Below are 18,809 nucleotides of genomic sequence, written 5' to 3'. Positions count from 1 at the left end.
TGGCAGCAGTGAAATAGATCCTTTGTAAGGTACAACATTTCTAATAAACCATTGATTGTGTTCCAAAAGAGCAATTCAATTAACCTAATGTAAAACAACTGATTATCAGTGGTTGCAGCCCACGAGAGACCTCAGTGCTCAGACACTGACACTGTATTTTCTACCCTTGCAGCAGTAATATTTAATATTGTTAAAGCAATTAAAGGCAAACTGCAGAAAGGAAAAGTAAATTTTGCCACTTCTTTCTTCTGGAATATAAAAAGTAGAATTTTAAAATCTGTTTTCCTTTTATTCCTACCAAAGGAGTGCTTATTTTCTGATATTTCTAATATCATAAGTTCCACATCTGAATTTGTCTAATTTTGCTGAAAGGCTAATTTTAAAATGAAACTCTTCTGTCCTCTTTTACTGAGGGGCTGGAAGAGCAAGAGGAATTAGCTCTATGAAGATGAGGCACATCGTTATTGAACAAGTTGAGCAGAAAATTGAATACAGCCATGAAGAAGAACCATGTGGACTCAAAATACAGAACACGGAGATGGAAGAAGACTGGCAAAGCCACAGAGGAATCCAGCAGCCTTGCTGGAGTATGTTTTGAATATGCTTAAGTCTCTTCCAGTTAGATTCCAGAAACTGTTGGCCACTTTATCCCTTACCATTTTAGGGTCTAGATTCTCAGCATCCTGAGGATGGTAGACAGTCATTAGGGCTTCTGTACTGACAGTTTTGGTGTTATCCCTCAGATCTATCTTTGATGGCACCTCATCAAAATCCTTTGGACTGTCAGAAGCAGAACTACCTGCAACCTTAACAAATAAGTAAATAGATATTAGCAATGGTAGTTATAAATGCCAAACAATCCTTCAAGAAGCAGCACTCATAGCAGAAACCATTTTGCTTCCAAACTATCCTTGTTTATCAGATTGATTTACAGGTACCAGATTTACTAAAATGTAGACTGGCATACAATTCATGAACGGACAAATGGACTTCCAAAATAAATGAATAGAAAGCAGTCCCCATTCTGAGCAGGCAGGCTTCAAGAGGCTACTCTTGTAAAATTCATCTCTACAACCCAAAACGTAATGATGAAAGGACAGCTATTAATTATGGAAACAGTAATAGGCAGAGACCTGACCATCAACCAAGTCAAAAGAACACCATTAATTTCAATGGAGCCACAAACAGAATTACACAGAAATGCTGAGAGCTTTTCAAAACCTGATGGAAACAATATAAGAGAACCCAAAAAATAATGCATTCAAAAGTAACATCATTGTTCACATGCTCTTACACATGAGAAATATTTATTTTTTCACACCTTAAAACCAGAGTTACAGAACTTAGAGTGCTAGGCCAAAACAATGCAGATACTACCCAAAAGAGGATGTTCAAATTGGGAATTCCCTTGAGAAGCAGACTTTAACTCTCAGCTCTTCCAGAGCTGTGCTGTACACTTACCAGCTGAGCATTTCTGCTGATATCAAACTGTCTTGTTTTTATTATTCATTTGTATTTTTTAACTCTTAAGAAGCACAATCTGAACACCGAGACACACTGATATTCAGTCTGATACACTGATTGTTTTCTACCAAAAGGCATTCACTTGTACACTTGTACACACAACTGTCACTCTTGATGCAGCTTCAGCTGATTCCGATTTTCTTAGTAGAAAATCTTCTGAGAAGAGATACAGAAGCTCTAATAAGTAATGCTTTTTAGGGCTGCCTAGTCGTGTTTTCTTATTTCTCATACATTAAACCAAGTACAGATTTCTTCACATCCAGAAGTAACCTTGTAATTATTCCATCCTCTTTCTGAGTCAAATAGTCAGCTGACCGAAAAAAAGGCACAATGAAACATAATTTTCTACCAGACTGATGGGCTCCATTTTAAAAGTGGCTGAAGGCAAGAAATGGGAACACGATTTAAAAAATAGAAAAAGAGACAACTTGTTATCCAGAGGTGCAGCAGACCCTCTCTGTCTAGATTCAGACTTAAATAGTGCATGGTATCAAAAACACAGATAACTATACATTCAATTCTTAGTGAGACTAGACAATCTTATTTCTAAGAGTAGCTAATGAGAAACTAGAGTTAGGTGAAGAGTTACCTCTGTATTTATGTGCTGTGGACTTGAAGTTGCATTGCATTTGATTCTGAGCTTTGTGACAAGCTGTTCAAAATCTCTAACTTCAGTGAAACGAAAAGCTCTTTTTCCTTTGGTACTAATGTTGACTCCTCTGTTGGCTGGGTCAGCCTTATCCACACCTATTACCTAGGGAGACAAGGCTGCATTAACGAGGCAAGCCATCCAATACATGTTACTACCTTGTTTTCAAAAGAAAAAAACTATTAAAAATACACACGTACATGGAACAGCAGTAGGAAGCACCACACAAACAGAATTAGTAATGTAAGTAATGAACAGGCTGTGTTACAGCTTAGTGGTCTGGAGCTGTTTTAATACAAGGCAGTAAGTATCATGCCACTGGCTTTCTACAAGGTACTGAACATCTCTGAAAAAGTTTTTCTCAGCAGAAAGTATGGAGCATAGTTGAAAATCTTGCGGCCTCCTACCTGCTGGAGCTGTTACTTTTTTTCCTACCATCAAAAAGACAGACAAGTAATGAAATGAATCAAGTTTCATGAGAACGAATTCCAGCTGTCACAATATGTGATGGCTGGAGTTGATTCTAATTGCTATTGTGAAAGAGCTACATGGTAGAGTAGTTAATACACTTTAATAACGCACATAACTGTAAGATAATCATGAATGTGTAGAACAGCTGTCACTGCTGATGTTTTTACATTGTTACAGAAAAGGAAAGGAAAACAGACTAAAGGAAAGAACTCTGTGGTACTGCAGAACAAATAGTGAGGGCCTGACAAACTACAAGGAGGTAATTTAGTCAGCTCCTTTAACACAGTCTCTTCTTTCCTCCCCCACTCCCCAACTTACGGATGTTGATATTGTTAGCAAGACTTTTAAAGACTGGTTAATTTTTAAGCTATTGTAGCACATATCTGGGTGCTGCTGAAAAATCTCTAAAAAAATCTTTTAAAATCTCTAATACCAGAAAAGTGGCAATGTCACAGATCACACAAAGTCAGGACAGAGATGAAGAAGGTCTTTTTTTTTTCTTAGATATGATTCCACAGTCTATCTGCAGAACCTACAGAACTAGGAAAGCTGTCCTTCATAATACAATCCTTGTTCAGTTTGTTGAGACTACCAGCTGGTGCTGGTATTTGTTCACTGAAGAATGTCAATGGATTTTCCTACAGATGTTTGAACAGACAGCACTTCTCAACTACTGCAGAAAGATGAATGGCACTACAGAGCTAAGAAAGAAACACAGCAGAACAATTATCTTCAAGATCCTCCATCCTTTCCAGTCCTTTTTATCTCGAGAATCTTACATTAACTCAACCTCAAAAAGTAAGCTTTTTTTTATTTATTTATTTTTAAATATATGTGCTATTTGAAAAATTGGATTCTGTACCAAGCTACAAAAATGAGAGTAAATGGAAATGACACAGGGGACAATGTATTACCATATGCAGCATCAAAAGTAGAGGGAAATCATGACATCACATAAACTAAGGATATCCTAAGGAAAATCTGATCAACTGACACTAAACTACACAAGTGCAAATCTTCTGGTGAAGTGGCTCTGACTGTGGTTTGCATTACCTCTCTTAATGGAATGATTACACTGCACAGGCTGCCATCCTGGCTAGCAAAGCAGATGTAGTTTTCTGAGATGCACATTTTCCCATGGGCATTGTAATGAGTGAAAGGAACCCATAAGAAGCACTCATGAACTTCCTTCAAAGTCTCTTCTTTGGGTAGCCTGAAGAATGCACTGAACTGCTGGCTGTGGGCTCGGCTCTCCAGGCCTCTAGATTAAAAAGCAAACAAAGCAAAAAATAGGGGAGGAGAGAGAAAAGAAAATTGAATATTTTTAATATTAAAATATCCTGAAAAATACAAAAGTTGCAATGTCTTGTGGAAAGGCTACTTGAAACAGTAAAATATCATGCACTCTCAAAATCTATGGTGTCAATTGGAAGGTTCAGCACTTTGCTTGACGAGGTAACAAAGTGCAGGAGCAGACCCAAACACACCCACTTAACAAAACACTTCAATGCTTCAGTAAATAGGAATAAATTCAGACTCATTCTTACACAGCAAAGCACTTTGCTGAATCAGGGTCTAAAGGTAGAGGAAAAGAAATATACACTATTAGCCTAGTCTGCTGTGCTTTCCAACCTATCAAAATAACCCAATTACCTAGGAAATTCAACCCAAACCTGGCTTTGTTATTAGTGTTCTATACAAGGAAAGAACAATTTGACTTTTTGACTTTTTTTTAATCTGTTGCATAGTTGGCTTTAACTAGGAACAAATTAAATGGAGCTACTGGAAGTCAGGCTAAGGCTGAAATTTATTGGAAGATGTTTTCTCATACTTTCCTCTTTGCACAGGTAGTATTTCCAACACAGATTTAGTTAATTTAAATTACCCAACTGCAGTCTTGCTTTTCCTGGTTACTTTTCACAGTAACTAGCCAATCAAAACCTCACAATTTGAGTGGGAATTTGGATAGCTCCTCAAGGAGAGGGCAACATTTGCATCAACAGAGACTAGAAATGAAATCATAAATTTATTACAAGAAATAATAACACTTTCTTTGAGAAGGAAGGACTCTAAACCATCTGTTTATTTACACACACACACCTATCTCCCTTCCTAAAACATGGCCATAAACAAGGAAAACCTGTAGCTCACTGACTTTATCACCCATCTCCAGCAGCAGATAAGCCATGCAGTTACGTACATAAGTATTTTGAATCATTTATTCTTCTCCTTCTCACTGAGATTCTTTGTACACTCCGAAGCTCCATTCTCGATTTCCTATGCCTAAACACTGCTAAAACGTCTTTTAAAAATACAAACTACTATAAACTGTAATTGAAGCCCAGTTCTGAAGGTTTGATTACTTCCTGCCTTCATACAGACTTTGATACTGCAAAGTGATAAAAGGTTAAAATGTCATGCAAAGCTTTTATCCCAAACTTTAACAAGATAGTTATTTAAGAGAACACCATCTTTGCCAGCATCTCGTGACCTCCCTCACACAAGGATTTTCCTCCCCTTTGTCTAAAAATGCACTGAGTCCAGAACTGATGGATTATAAGCAGTTACCTCTTGGTGATCTGCAGGGGGTCATGAAGGACCAGGTCATTTTCAAATGTCTCCTTATCAAAAAGTCTCCTAACAGCATAGTTTGCTAGCTGCTCCATGAGAAGGAAGGTTTCATTAATGTGCAAAAACATGGAAAAATAGTGATCTTCTCCATGGGAGCAGACATGAATGCTCTCTGTCAGAATAACATTGGAAGTCTTCTCAAGTTTTGATATTGCATCCCAGGAGATAATAAGCTTTACTGAAAATACAAATATAAGCAGATATGAGTGACTCCTCTTCAGCTGCTACCCTTGTATTAATCAAAAAAGCAGTAGCACTAGAAAGTATAATTAAACAATACTGTTAGATCACAACTCATTTGGAAATGGCTACAAATTCACAAGGACAAAAAAAAAAAGACTCTCTTCACAATTCCTATCAAATAATTCCACTAGAATGATTTTTATAGAAAGAACATTGAAGACACACCATTTATGAAAATACAAGTCTGGATTGTCTTTTTTTTTTTTGCTCTAATACAAAAATGCAAATTGCAAACTAACAGACTCATGTAAGCTACTCTACTTTAACAACTATTAATTAGACACCTGTTCACATGGCAAATCACTTCCTCATGACATAAGAAAAATGCTTCCACATGTGAAACATATACAGGAAAACATGAAAGGACTAGGCTTAGCTTAGGACTTACTTACTTTCTGCTCCCAGCAAAAATGAGTAAAAGCTCAGGAAGTTGGTACTAAGATAAAGCCAGCCTTGACAAGGCACCCGGCCCTTCCAGTAGCTGCATGAGTAGTAGGTAACCAACTTCTCCTGCTCTGGTAATCCAAAACACCTTTCAAACTTCATAAGACCTTCACGAAACTTCTCGGGATCTTCTTCTTTTGTAAAAGAACCTTTTCCTTCTTCAGCAATCAAACCCTAAAACAAGAGAATAGTTATTTCACATACGTATCCATACAGGTGGATGTCTTATAAAAAACTGCACACACACAAAGGAGTATTCTCCTTACAGGACATTATATTTTACAACTTGAAGAATAGTTTGAGGATCAAAACACAGTTACAGATCACACGTGCTACTTCAGATTCATACAGCTTTGGCATGACACACATCTTCAGGTTTCCTTATCTGAAATCAATGTATTTTCCTCGCTTAATCCCATGAATTTCAGGGCTAAATGTTTAATAATTGCAAAATGGACTCTCATATACTTCCTAGGGGTTCTCAAAACTATTGTGAGATAATTTGTTATCAGTTCTAGACCACTATCTAAAGGCACCCGGTGTACCATTTACCAAGAAATAATTTATGTCAAACAACTTTACATAATTATGTGGCAGATAAACAGTAACAATGGAGCGTATTACCCACTCACAAGTACACAATATTGTGGTGTTGACTACATGGAACATAATATTTGTGTACATTTAGAAGAAAAAATACTCAGCCTTTCTCAATTGTGTCATGTGCCTTCTACTTACTCTTATCTTTCCCTGGACAAAGCTTGTAATATCTTCATTTGAATCAAACACTGATAAAATGTTCATAACATTGTGTTCTAACCAGTCCCAGTGTTCTGTTATCTCTTCTCTGCTGGCTCCTGATGGAAAGTAGAAAGATAGAAGTGACTTTAATTACTTCATTAAAAACATTAATCAAGAGAATATTCAGCAAATTTCAGGTTCACAGAGTAATTTATATCCACAAATCCAAATCACACCAATGACACTGCTGTGTTTTTATCTTTCAGGCTCTTCATGGAGCTGTATTTCTAGCCTTTACCCCTAGAAGCATTCCAGCTTTGTCAAGATTTTGTGGCTCAGTGCTGAAGCCTGACTGGGACTGACAGTTCCTCCAGCTCAGCAGCATCACCAGCACACACCCATGTTAGTAAGTAGGATGCTCCCCTCGGAGGTGGGAAACATGAGATCACATTCAGAAATTAATCAGAAAATAAACATGAGCTTTTGATACACTCAGCTTTGACCACTGAGTCACAGCAGTTCCTACAGGAGAACTCCCAGCCTTGGATTTGCAGTGGTGCACAAACACTTCCAACAAGTGTAAGCTTGTATCACCATACATATCTCCATGGCCAGAATGGCAGGAAAGATTTCTCTCTCCCTTTGGATACATAAAACCACCATTTATGCTGCCTACCACAAACATGTGTTTGTGCTCAGCACAAGTCATTGTTTTATCATATTCTCTATTAAGTCACATTTTAATTAGATTTCTAATCACACTAAAGCTAAGCCAAGCACCATTCGGGAAACAGCTGTCATTCCATCAATATAGTAAAGTTCTGCTTACATTCTAATTCCAAACAAGGCAATGTTTCCCTGTAGTTAGAGAGTTCTAAAAGAGGACTGAAGCAGAGCTGTGCCCTAGATGGAAGCCATATATACCAGACCTCCTGAGCCAGGACAAAACGCTCCTTCATACCAGCTGAATGACCCCTGAAGCAGCATCTGGCACCTCCAGAATTAGTACTGTTTTTCTTCTGAACCCTCTGGGACTCTAACGCTGAGGAATTAAGGAATGCTTCCTCCTCTTTCGTTACATACAAGCCAGAGGAGCAACTTAAAAATCTGCCATCACTAGCCATAAGGAACATGCAAAACATAGAGACAAGACAAAATTCAATGTTCCTAGAATGTAAATATAGCACTTCCAAATATCTTAGAGAAAACACGACCTTATTATGTTACTTTACTCACTTGACAGTGCTTTTTCTCTAGGTTTCAGAAGGCAATCACTTACTTTATGGTGAATGTCACTGTGATTTTACAGCAAAAAAAAAAAAAAACAAACCAAAACTATCTCACCTGAACTACCCAGAAATAGGTTAGTGGCTTGCTTCAGACAGAAGAGAAAACTCTTACCTGCTAGATATAGGCTGTGAAATGGTTATGATAATTCATCTTTCTCTTTTAACATACTCAGTTACAAATTATGCAGGTGGAAACAGGTAATGAAGCAGAGCTTCTACTAGTAAACCAACAGAAGAGGCCTAGCAAATACAGCACTGAATCGACTCTTGAAAGACAGGTGCTTATTTCCACTCCATCAGATGGGGGGGACAGAGAGAAGGAAATGGAGGGGAAGAATTTATATAGGATTCAATACAAGATTTCTAGAACATATGTGAGTTGGTTGTTATATCCTTCCCAGGAATGCTCACAATGAAGCAGTCACAATCACATGCTGTCACTGCCCCGAGGCAAGAACACACCATTCACAATTTCTGTTTTCTCTATTTATTTTGTAAAGACTAATTGAACAACTTTCAGTGGACTCCACAGAATTAAGGCTGCCTTGGGAATAAATAGAAATCGACCTACATATTGCTAGTGAGGCTGTGCTACACATGCTGGATTTGCGATGACACTTGAAAAATGATAGAAAGAGTAATTAACAAAGCAATGAAATCAAACCTAATTCTCCCTCTCCGACTACACATACAGAGCAATTATTTGAGTCACTCTAAGAAGCAAAGACACAGATGTGACAAAATGAAGATGAAACTATTTCTAAGCATTTAAACAATTTAGCAGTACTGTTTCAGACCCTCACTGTGTAAAAGCAGGAAAGAAAGCAATCTTCTCCATTTCTTCACTTCAAGAAGGAACACTGTGTTTTATAACATGAAGTATAATTACACTGTGAAGCCTTTTGTTCTAAAGTATACTTAAGTAGCACAGAACTGGCAAAAAATCAGTCCTAGGGTGAAGATTACCTTTCATGTTTCCTCAGGGGCTTACCTGATGCCATTAGAATCCCCCAGACTGCACTTCCAACTCATTTATCAAAGTACCTTTCTTAGCAGCCTGACACCATTTGTTCTGACCTCTCCAGAAGTCATCTCAAAATTTTATTTACAGTCAATGCAAAAATCATTCAAATTGTATTTCATTTATAATGCTGCCCTTTTTAAGTCAGACATTATGAATTACATTAAATCATTTAACAATTCTCTTGCTGACTACTGCTCCTCAGATAAGCACTTGAAGAACACAAATACGAGCCGATTAGCACTGCAGCATGAAATGCAGGAACAATTGAGCCAAACATTGAAAAGGAGAAATCAGAATTTATACAGTAGCTAATTTAATTTTAACAAACAGGAAAAGGCACAGTTGCTTATTTAAGGTGAAGTAATGAAGGTTTATAAAGAAAACAGTAAAATTCAATGCAACAAGAGCACTGCATTTACTGGTAGAGTTATTCAGGCTGAGGGAGCTGAGCTTGTTCAGGCTGGAGAAGAGGAGGCTCTGGAGAGATCTCATCACAGCTTACCAGTACTTCAAAGGAGCTTACAGACAGGAGGGAGACTGACTTTTTATGTGGTCTGATAGTGACAGGACAAGGGGGAATGATTTTAATCTAAAAAAGGGGAGACGTCGGTTAGATGACCAGGGAAAATTATCACTCAGAGGCTGGTGAGGCAGTGGAAGACATTGCCCAGAGAACTTGTGGGTTCCCACTCCTGAAGATGTGGAAGGTCAGGATGGATGGGGCCCTGGGCCCTAATTTGATGCCTGATTTAGTGGTTGGCAATCCTGCCACAGCAAGGCACTGGGACTAGATGAACTTTATGGTCCCTTCCAACCCAAGTCATTCCATCTCTTTATGATTCTTTCTATCACATAAACGTTTGCAGAGTGGCACCTCTAATTTTCCTTCAAAACTCATCTTTTGCCACAGGTCTGGATGCCTGGTAGACCAGAGAAGTCTAGACAGAGACTTGTGTTTTTCACTTTTGTACAGAACACAACTAACTAAAAAAACTGAAAGCATGGAAAAAATGAACTAAAATGTGGTTCTTTGTAATTATAGACTTTTTCATGGTTTTTAATAAGTCTAAGAAATAGATTAATCCTACACGTGGACCACGTGACTATCTTAGTTTTAATATAAAGGCAAGATCATGCTGAAGAAGAAAGAACAGTGATGCATGCAAAGAACTGAGTTCTCTCAACTTTTGAAATGGAGGTCTCTCTGAATACTTGGTATTTCAGCAGTCTGTGTAAAGGAATTTACACTTAAAAAGAAAAAATTGTTTTTACAATAACAACAATAACAACAACAACAAAATCAACCTAGTAATAACGCTGCTGTAGGAAAAGTCACGTACTGCACTTTCAAGGTCAATTTTCTTTTCCATTTGCTACTGACTAATAACATAACACGCAAAAGAGAAAGAACCTCTTACACCCTAAGAGCAACAGATATGAGGAAGAATTCAGCTGCTATCATGACGGGAAGACTGGCTCATTTTTAACAAAGATAAAGTAGAAAAAAAATAATCAGATAAGCAATTCCTGTTATTTATACCTATAGCTTATACACTTAATCCCCTCAAGAGTCAACTTTTCCACATCATACTGAACTGTGCCAAGTTACAGACCTCCTTTGCAGCTTAGAAAATAAAAGATTGTGCCCCTATAATTCTAAGAGAGCATCGAGGCAGTTCCTTAGTACTGTACAGGCTGCTGCAAAAAACAGGCAAGCTGACCTTATCATATGAAGGGTCCACAGGTATACTCTGAAAAACTGGAACCATTATACCACTGTCAATCTCAGGTCTGAAATATCCTGAGCATCACTATAAAATTACCAAATAATTTTCAACCGTATGAAGATCATTGGAATGAATGATGTGAGAGGATTAACCCAACCATAAGATTCAGCCCATCCTCTGCATCCCAACTTTTCACTTTATAAACTCACTCAGCTTCTAAAAGAACAGGACATACCACATGCAATGGACCAGTAGACCTGTGAGTCTGGTGTCTGGTGCAGGATGCGAAATGGGGCCACTTTTGATGTAGAATCCAATACTGCATCTAGGGTTCCCACGAGAAGACCTGAAGAAAGCACACACAGCCTGGTAAAACTAAAGCTGTGAAATGCATACTTACCTCCCAGTTCCTTTCTTACTGAATAGGAACGTCACCCAAGATTCATTCTATAATAAACTGAGAAAAAAAAAAGCACAAATGAACAAAACGAAAAGCCTTCCCAGAGGAAACTGCTGGGAAGCTGTTACAGACAAAAAAGCCATTATAAACACAAACTGAGAGTGAAAAAGTTTGAGATGATGCCCATGGAAGCAATAGCCATGCAGTATGGTAAACCAGAGGATAACCTAAGAAGGATCATGGCAGTTCTCAGCCTTTAATAAGCACAAGCAGAAATTGGACTATCTCTTCGTTAGTCACTTACTGCTGTTCTTTACAGACAAAGGAAACAGTTCTAGGGAAACTGTAAAAACATGATGTCTGATTTATGAAAATCTCATGCACTCTCTTCATGTGAGAACACCATGTCACACTCCCTATACAGACAGAAGTTTTCCTGTTCATTCCATTCTCCAGGCATTAGGCTACAAAATGGCTTTTTTTATCAAGTCTATCAGAGGACTCCACTATAAACTATGGAACATGAAGATTTCATCCTGCCATCATGTGTGAGTGTATTATATAGGATGCGTTACCTCATTACAGATTATTTGTACCAGATACAATGACCATGTTACCTCCTTGCCCCTAGATATTTAATTAGTTCCACTTAAACACAGTTTACATCAAAATACTAACAAAACACACTTCATCTCTACCAAAAAAAAAAAGAAAAAGACACACACTTTCCTCTCTCTTGATATATTTCCTGACAAAATGAGTATGCATTTTATCTTGGCAAGCAAAATCATTCTCACTAAGAGTAACAAAGATGTTAGCTCAGAGATCTTAAAAGCTGTATTTAAGGTAAGAATCAAGAAATTCTAAAAGAAGAAGAAAAACCTGCACAGAAAGAAATACAAACTTCTGGATCCTGATGCTCAAGTAAATCTTGTTACAACAGCGATGAAAAATACAAGCAATGCTATCACTTACTTTCCTTCTATTAATCCCCTCTCAAATTAGGAAAATACCAGTTGTGAGTACTCAGGGAAGCAAGGCAAGACCTCTCAATTTTATCTAGGCAGTGATCCTCTGAACACGATTTCCCTTCCAGCACAGACCCCGTGTGACCTATTGATGTGGCTATTCAAGTTTCAGAACGATTTTCCTTGTCTTAAAAAAATGGAAGCAAATAAAAACCACAAAGGGAACCCAAAGATCAGTAAATTTCATCAATCAAAACTATTACCTTGCATTACCTGCAATTCATAGACTGTACGTGTTGAAAAGTAGCATGTTTTGTAAATTCAAACTACAGTCAGTCATTGAATAGATAACATTCATAACTGCTTTAAGAGCTGTGGCTTACTGAGTCATAACACTGAGCTCATCATCACAAAGCTGGCTGTGCTTTAGCAGATACTTTATTATCTTTTACAATTCTCCTAATCATATTTTTGTTACGATATATGGTACCAAGACATTAGTCACTATTGCTAAGGTTGATGCAACAGCTCAGCTTGTGTGAATGAGTGTGACAGCACACTAGGGAGCAGCATTCCTGAGTGCTGTAAGAGCTCCCATCAGTTTGGAAGACCATCAGATCTTAGGCACAACAAACTGGCTCAGTATTGCTCATTTCAGTAGTTCCACCTGTCAGCAGTGCTGTCTACCACACAACTGCAGGTCAGTGCTTCAGCCAATAAATATTCAAAAGGTGATGAGCTCATTTCACAGCTGCAGTTACTGGCATCACTGCAAGGACCTGGCAGTCCCACCTGCTTATCCTGGGCCTGAATGTGCTCTAACTACAAGATGGAATGTTCATTTCCAAGGCTGCAGACGAGGAAAGGTTTAAAGGTCATTAGTCCAAGGATATTAATTGTAAAATAAAGGAGTAGAGAGCAGAAGAATCAGCAGCTGCTCAACCCAGATAGTGGCATTACCTCCATAAGGGATGCAAGGGGAAAAAGCAAATCAGATCCTATTTGCCAATCCCTTGCCAGTGATATGCAGCGTACTGTTCTCAAACACCAGTTCTAGGGACAGCCTTCGGAAGGTCAGCTACTAGAGTTAGGGTAGTATGGTTAAGTTGCGGTTGGATTTAATCATCTTTAAGGTCTTTTCCAATCTGAGTAATTCTATGATTCCACTCTCACCTCTGTTCTAAGTCAGACCCACAGTTTCTGGCAGTGATTTCAGCCAAGTCCTTCTCCAGCCTCACACAGGGAATGATTTCAGCTATCGACAATTTTAGTGATGCACACTCACAAGGAGAAAAGGTTCTGTTTTTAGAAAACGCTCTCGATTTCATGGTTATTTAAGTAAAACCATTGAGAAAAACCATGGATCCTTAAGTGAATAGAATAAAACACCCTAGAAAATTAAAGGGCCAGGAAACCTGAATAGCTTTGTAATAAGGTGATCTTTGCAAAACTTTATGTAGCCAACAGAATACAAACATTAGCTGACAGAATATCGGGAACAAATTGCCTCAGTGGTCCACATCAAACCTTCAGAGCTGAGTGTGGATGACTCAATGGTAACACGAAGTGACGTGCCAGCACTGTGCCTTGCAGACTATCCTTGGTACTTTGCTGCAGAGACATCCACCAGAATATGTTAGCAATGAATTTTGCTCTCGCTTGTACCAATTTATGGCAATAATGCCTATCTGTTACACGAAAATAACTGCCCAGCACTTTGTCTTTCGGGAGTAACACTGCTGTGTTCTTCTATTTCACCAGGCACATCCAGAGAGCACTGCCGTTTGCTTTCCCTAAAGAAGTGCTGTTGCTCTGAAGCAGAGTTGGCACAAGCCTGTTTGCTCCTCTGCTGCCTAACAGTACCTTTGAGATCAATAATTGATGAAATTAAAACCAGATCACTCTCCTGATTTACTACATTAGAAGTGTTACTGGACATCAAATATTGAAGAGAATTAGAGCTCCTTACAGACAGAGATGTTTCATCAGCACAGTGCTGGCCAGCCCCGTGTCCCCAGGGTCTTTCAAAGCAGACACATCCAGGTCCAACTGAGGCTTCACTCCACGTTTGTTTACGCTGATGTAAAAAGGCACTGCGTGAAAGTAATGTAAGAGCTGCATCTGAGTGCAGCAAATGCATAAAGTGGAGCTCTGCAGGAAGAGTTTGGTTTGGCAATAATTGCTCCTTTCTGCAACCTGAGGCTAAGAGCAACCTGAACCTTAAAGCAAGTCCAAAGGGGAAAAACACTATGTGAAAAAAGTTTATAGTATGGAACAGAATGGGTGGAATCCCACTGAGGACACCTCCCAGCAGGGACACCTGGAGCAGCCTCAGCACCTCCCAAAACCAGCATCTGTATTTCAGAAGAAACATAAACGTGAAGAATATAAAGCAATGGCTTTTACATGAACTGTTCAATTGTTTTTGTATTGTAAAGTCAACCTGGTAATAAATCGTGCATTAAAAAGGGAAATCAACCCTGGAGGCAATGCAGTGCAAGAGACCCAAACCACAAATCCCCACCACCATAAATATTTGTTTACAAAAGCAAGATAAAGCCTCATCCCAGAACATCAAATACATTTACACAGCGTTTTGGTTCACTTAAATTAAAAAAAAAGTTTATCTACTGACAACTATTGAGTCTAAAATACTCACTAAGTATACACTATACTTAGCCACAAAAACTCATTTCTCAATTTACTTTATTTAAAATGGGAGAATGTCAACTTGTGAATAAGACTCTCTCTCTCATTTCTTCAAATTAAGCACAGAACTCCTTTGTGTGTGTGTGTGTGTGTGTGTGTGTGTGTGTGTGTGTGTAATTGTATTTCCAAATCAACTTGGTCTCACGACTAAGGAACCTCAGCTTAAGGCACTACAGAGCATGGACTGAGATGCAAATGTTCTTTAGCAATTGAGATGTAAAACAGATTCGTTTAAGTCTCCAGTGAGTAAGATTTCATCTCTATTTACATTGTACATTCTGGTCAGTGGTTATGGCTCAGGTGAGACAATGGCTGCTTATCAAACAAATGTGTGTATTCAGGGCCATATGTAAAAGTACTTGTGGCAATAAAGATATCCTTGAAAACTGGGAAACTAGAAACAGTACTCTGTAAGAAAGATAAACACTGGTCTCCTTGGAAGGTCCAGTGGCAAGTCTGACATACATCAACTCCTCCTTTTCTTCGCTTCTGTACAGACAAAGGCTACAGAACATGAATAGATGTCAATTCTACACACAATCAGAGCTAAACAGAGAGGTGAGTAAAACTCCTGAACATCAGTGCAGCACCCACTGCAAACACCAAGCAAGATGACCTTCAGTGCCAACCCTTCTGTCCCCAAGGCAGCAGCACAGCCACACCGCAGCGCTGCCTGCTCCTCCCAGTGCCAGCAGAGCTGCCACACTGCCCTTCACCAGACAGTGGCACACACTACTGCAGACTTCTATGGTAACTTGAAAACTGGCTGAAGCACAAGCTGCACCTCTCCAGCCTCACACCCAACTCCACAGCACAGACCTTAAAGTTCCAAAAAACAAAATCGCCTCTGTCACATACTGAGCCTACTTACAGTGCAAAGCTTCCCAAGCTTCCTCTCCTGCCCTGCTATTCCCACTAAGATGAATTCCTATAAGATCACCGAGTACCATTTTTAATTGATCCAATAGGAAGTTCTGTGTGAGGCAAGGTCCCTGCCAGTGATACCCACCACATTAAAGTGTTCTTTAACATAATGACTTTTGACAGATAAAGTACATTTCCTCATAGTGCATATACAAGCCTAGCTCTGTCTCCCTTTCCTCCATCCTCCTCTGCCAGCACAATAGCTAGCAGTGACACAGACAACAGGCTGCATCTTCTACAAGCAGGAAAAGAACCTTCTGCAGATTCAGGATAGCAATAATTGCTGCCGGAAATCTAGGACTTGAAGAGTCAGGATTTTTGCCTACATTTGAAATCTCCCTTTTTTCAAACACAGCACATTCAGTGAGCAGGGAAGATTACTCCCATCCATGTGGTTTACTGGTAAGTGTCTCTCCTCTCACAGCTGTGCTGTACACTGGAGCTAAAGCACGTCACTGAAAGACTGGTATTTTGTAACATCACATACAATTACTCCAGAATACCTGCCTTCTAACTAAGGTCCTATAACCAAACAATATATATAACTGAAACAATGTCTTCATGACCAAGGTACTCGATCTCACTAGATCTTGTGTACAGCATGTGCATTCCCGCAGCAGTTTTCTGTCACTGTAACTGTGCTTTGTCACACAAACCACTTTGTTTAACTGTATCCTTACAAATACATCATAGAAGGCCTAAGCAGGCCTCCTGTAGTGGCACTGCAGAAAACAGAAGGACTGGAGGACTGCAGGCAGAAGATTCTGTGACAGCTCAATGCATGTGAATCAGGAAGTAGAACCAGTCAAACAGGTTACAGTATCCGCACCCCTAGGTGAGGTCTAAGGAAGAAAAGAGAATGAAATGTAAAACTAAGCAAGTGCATAAAAGCAGAGAGGACCAAGGCAAAGCAAAACCAGCACAAAGTATCCATCTCTATCCACACTAGCCAATTAGTAAACCACACTATGAGTGGACACAAGCCATAGGAACTAGCCATCTCCAAAAGATGACAAACCAACCCTGTTGTACCTCTCCAAAGTGATGCACAAACAAATCTAAGTGTGGATTTCTTTATAAGACCATGCTAACACATCAAACCCTGCCTTCCTCTTTTACCTGGTCTGCACCTTCTGCTTCTGGTTATGCCCTCAATACTCACTTGCTCCCTCCTCAAAGTCTTCCTTACTGAGCATATTCTTGTATCACAGGAAATCCATTGCAGCCATCCCTCAGCCAGCCCATCAGTGCTATCCCAGTACTCTGCACCCTCTTCCCCATGCTATGTTGAGGCACAGCCCCTCTCCTCCTAGAGGGCTCCATTTCCCAGGCCCTCTAACGCTGTGTCACATCAGCTGGAAAACACTGCTTACGAGAACAGCAAAAGGCTCTCCTTGGCACATCTGAGGTGACGGCATAACATAATAGCTGTTCATTGCTTTTTTTTCTGAAATAAGCACTAATTATCTGAGTCACACACAGCACTAAGAAATTAAAATCAGGCATAGCAAATTATGCTAGTTTATAGCTAGGAGGTTTGAATATTTTCATACCTGCAAACACAAATCTAACTGTTATTTTCCAATTCTTCTGCTAACCCTTGTTATTTACCAATTTAATTCAGGAACATCTTACTTTTGCTTCTGTTCACTAAAAAGTAACCTGTGCAAATAAAAGCTGTATGAACCTCATATAAATAGATAAGCTATAGAAACAAAACATGCAACACCATCCAGGAAGGCATACCAAAGGAACTATCCCACTTGGGTGTTCTTCCATGCTGCCATATGCTTGCAAGGGCAGGAGAACAGTGACAGACATCTCATTCTTTCGTTTTCGCAGTTCTTGGGTGAATCTTAACACACTGCCAGACAACCTTTGTACCACTTCAGCTTCCTTTGATTTCCAAAGACACAGGACAGAGAACAGCCAACCCAGACTGGTGACCAGGGTTGCAAGACATCACCCCTTGTTGTAAGCCGAAGCCTGACATTGTCTACCTATAACATTATGATATTCCTAGCAGGGAATCTGGGATTGTGCAGTTAATTCTTTTTACATGTTCCTTGCCCCCTATAAGTGGTTCACATGCCAATGAAACTCCTCTGGTGGGAAGGGCTATTTCTACATGTGGAATTTGTCAGTCAGACAATTAGATGTTATTACATTGTTGGGAAGAATTAATAAATGCTTCAATCAGACAATAATGCATCACGTTCAGTACAGCTTACATTATGATGACGCAATTAGAGAGAATGTGAAGATGCAACTTATACTCACGACCCCAGAGACACAGCTCATTCGAAACACTTGAAAACCACGCTGGCCACGAGCCAGCAGTGCACCCTTGTGGCCAGCGGTACCCTGGGGTGCAATATCTAAAGGGCAGGAGTCAAGGGACGGGACCAGGCTCTTTTCAGTAGCGTGCAGTGACAAGATAACGGGTAATGGGTAAAACCAGAGCAGAGGGAGTTGGACTGGGAGATCTCCATAAGTTCCTTCCAACTCCTTACGTTCTGTGACATCCCAGCGTGACTCCATGTCCCTGTGCCATTTTTCCTCCCAGCTGGGGTGCCGGAGGACGTTATGCCATGGACAGTAACCAAACCTGGAAACTCCGGGCTGCACCTTCAGTTCTCACGAAATAAAGCCCGTTACAGCGAGCCTGTCGCGGTGTCAGTGCCGTCTCCTGTCCGGCCGAGCACAGAGCTCTGCCACCTCACCCCCTTGCCGGGGTGCACGCGAAGGGGAAGGAAAGCAATTAAAAAGAAAATTAATAAAAAAAAAAGGAAGGGGGGAATAAGGAGGGGGATGGGAAGAAGAAAACAACACCCGAGGCACCCCGCCACGAAGGATCGGCCCACGCTCGGCCACCGCAGCACCGCCCGCCCCGCGCAGTACCTGCCAGCCCGCCGCCGCCCTCCTCGCCGTAACCCCGCCGCCTCTGCAGCACGAAGTACTGGTTGGAGCGCTCCAGCACCCACAGCTTGAGGGCATTTTTCAGCAGCACCTCCTCAGGCTTCAGCCACATCTCGGCGGCTTCACCGCCCTCCGCCGCCGCCCAT

At 40.0% G+C, this 18,809-nt stretch overlaps 1 protein-coding gene across 1 annotated transcript in view; it reads right to left on the bottom strand.

Moving 5' to 3' along the window:
• The window catches only part of TBC1D8B (TBC1 domain family member 8B), a 32,196-nt gene extending 13,393 nt beyond the window's left edge, over positions 1-18,803 (bottom strand). Inside the window, 8 exon segments of the mRNA XM_010715508.3 lie at positions 657-806; positions 2,114-2,278; positions 3,698-3,905; positions 5,213-5,453; positions 5,911-6,136; positions 6,701-6,819; positions 10,979-11,089; positions 18,646-18,803. Of these exon segments, the coding sequence (XP_010713810.2) occupies positions 657-806; positions 2,114-2,278; positions 3,698-3,905; positions 5,213-5,453; positions 5,911-6,136; positions 6,701-6,819; positions 10,979-11,089; positions 18,646-18,775 (1,350 nt within the window). The 5' untranslated portion in view covers positions 18,776-18,803.
• Positions 18,804-18,809: the final 6 nt, after the last annotated feature.

This window comes from Meleagris gallopavo, chromosome 9, assembly GCF_000146605.3.
Source record: "Meleagris gallopavo isolate NT-WF06-2002-E0010 breed Aviagen turkey brand Nicholas breeding stock chromosome 9, Turkey_5.1, whole genome shotgun sequence".
NCBI classification, from domain to species: Eukaryota; Metazoa; Chordata; class Aves; order Galliformes; family Phasianidae; genus Meleagris; species Meleagris gallopavo.
Note: the sequence above shows the minus strand (reverse complement) of the source record. Positions and strands in the feature narration are given on the sequence as shown.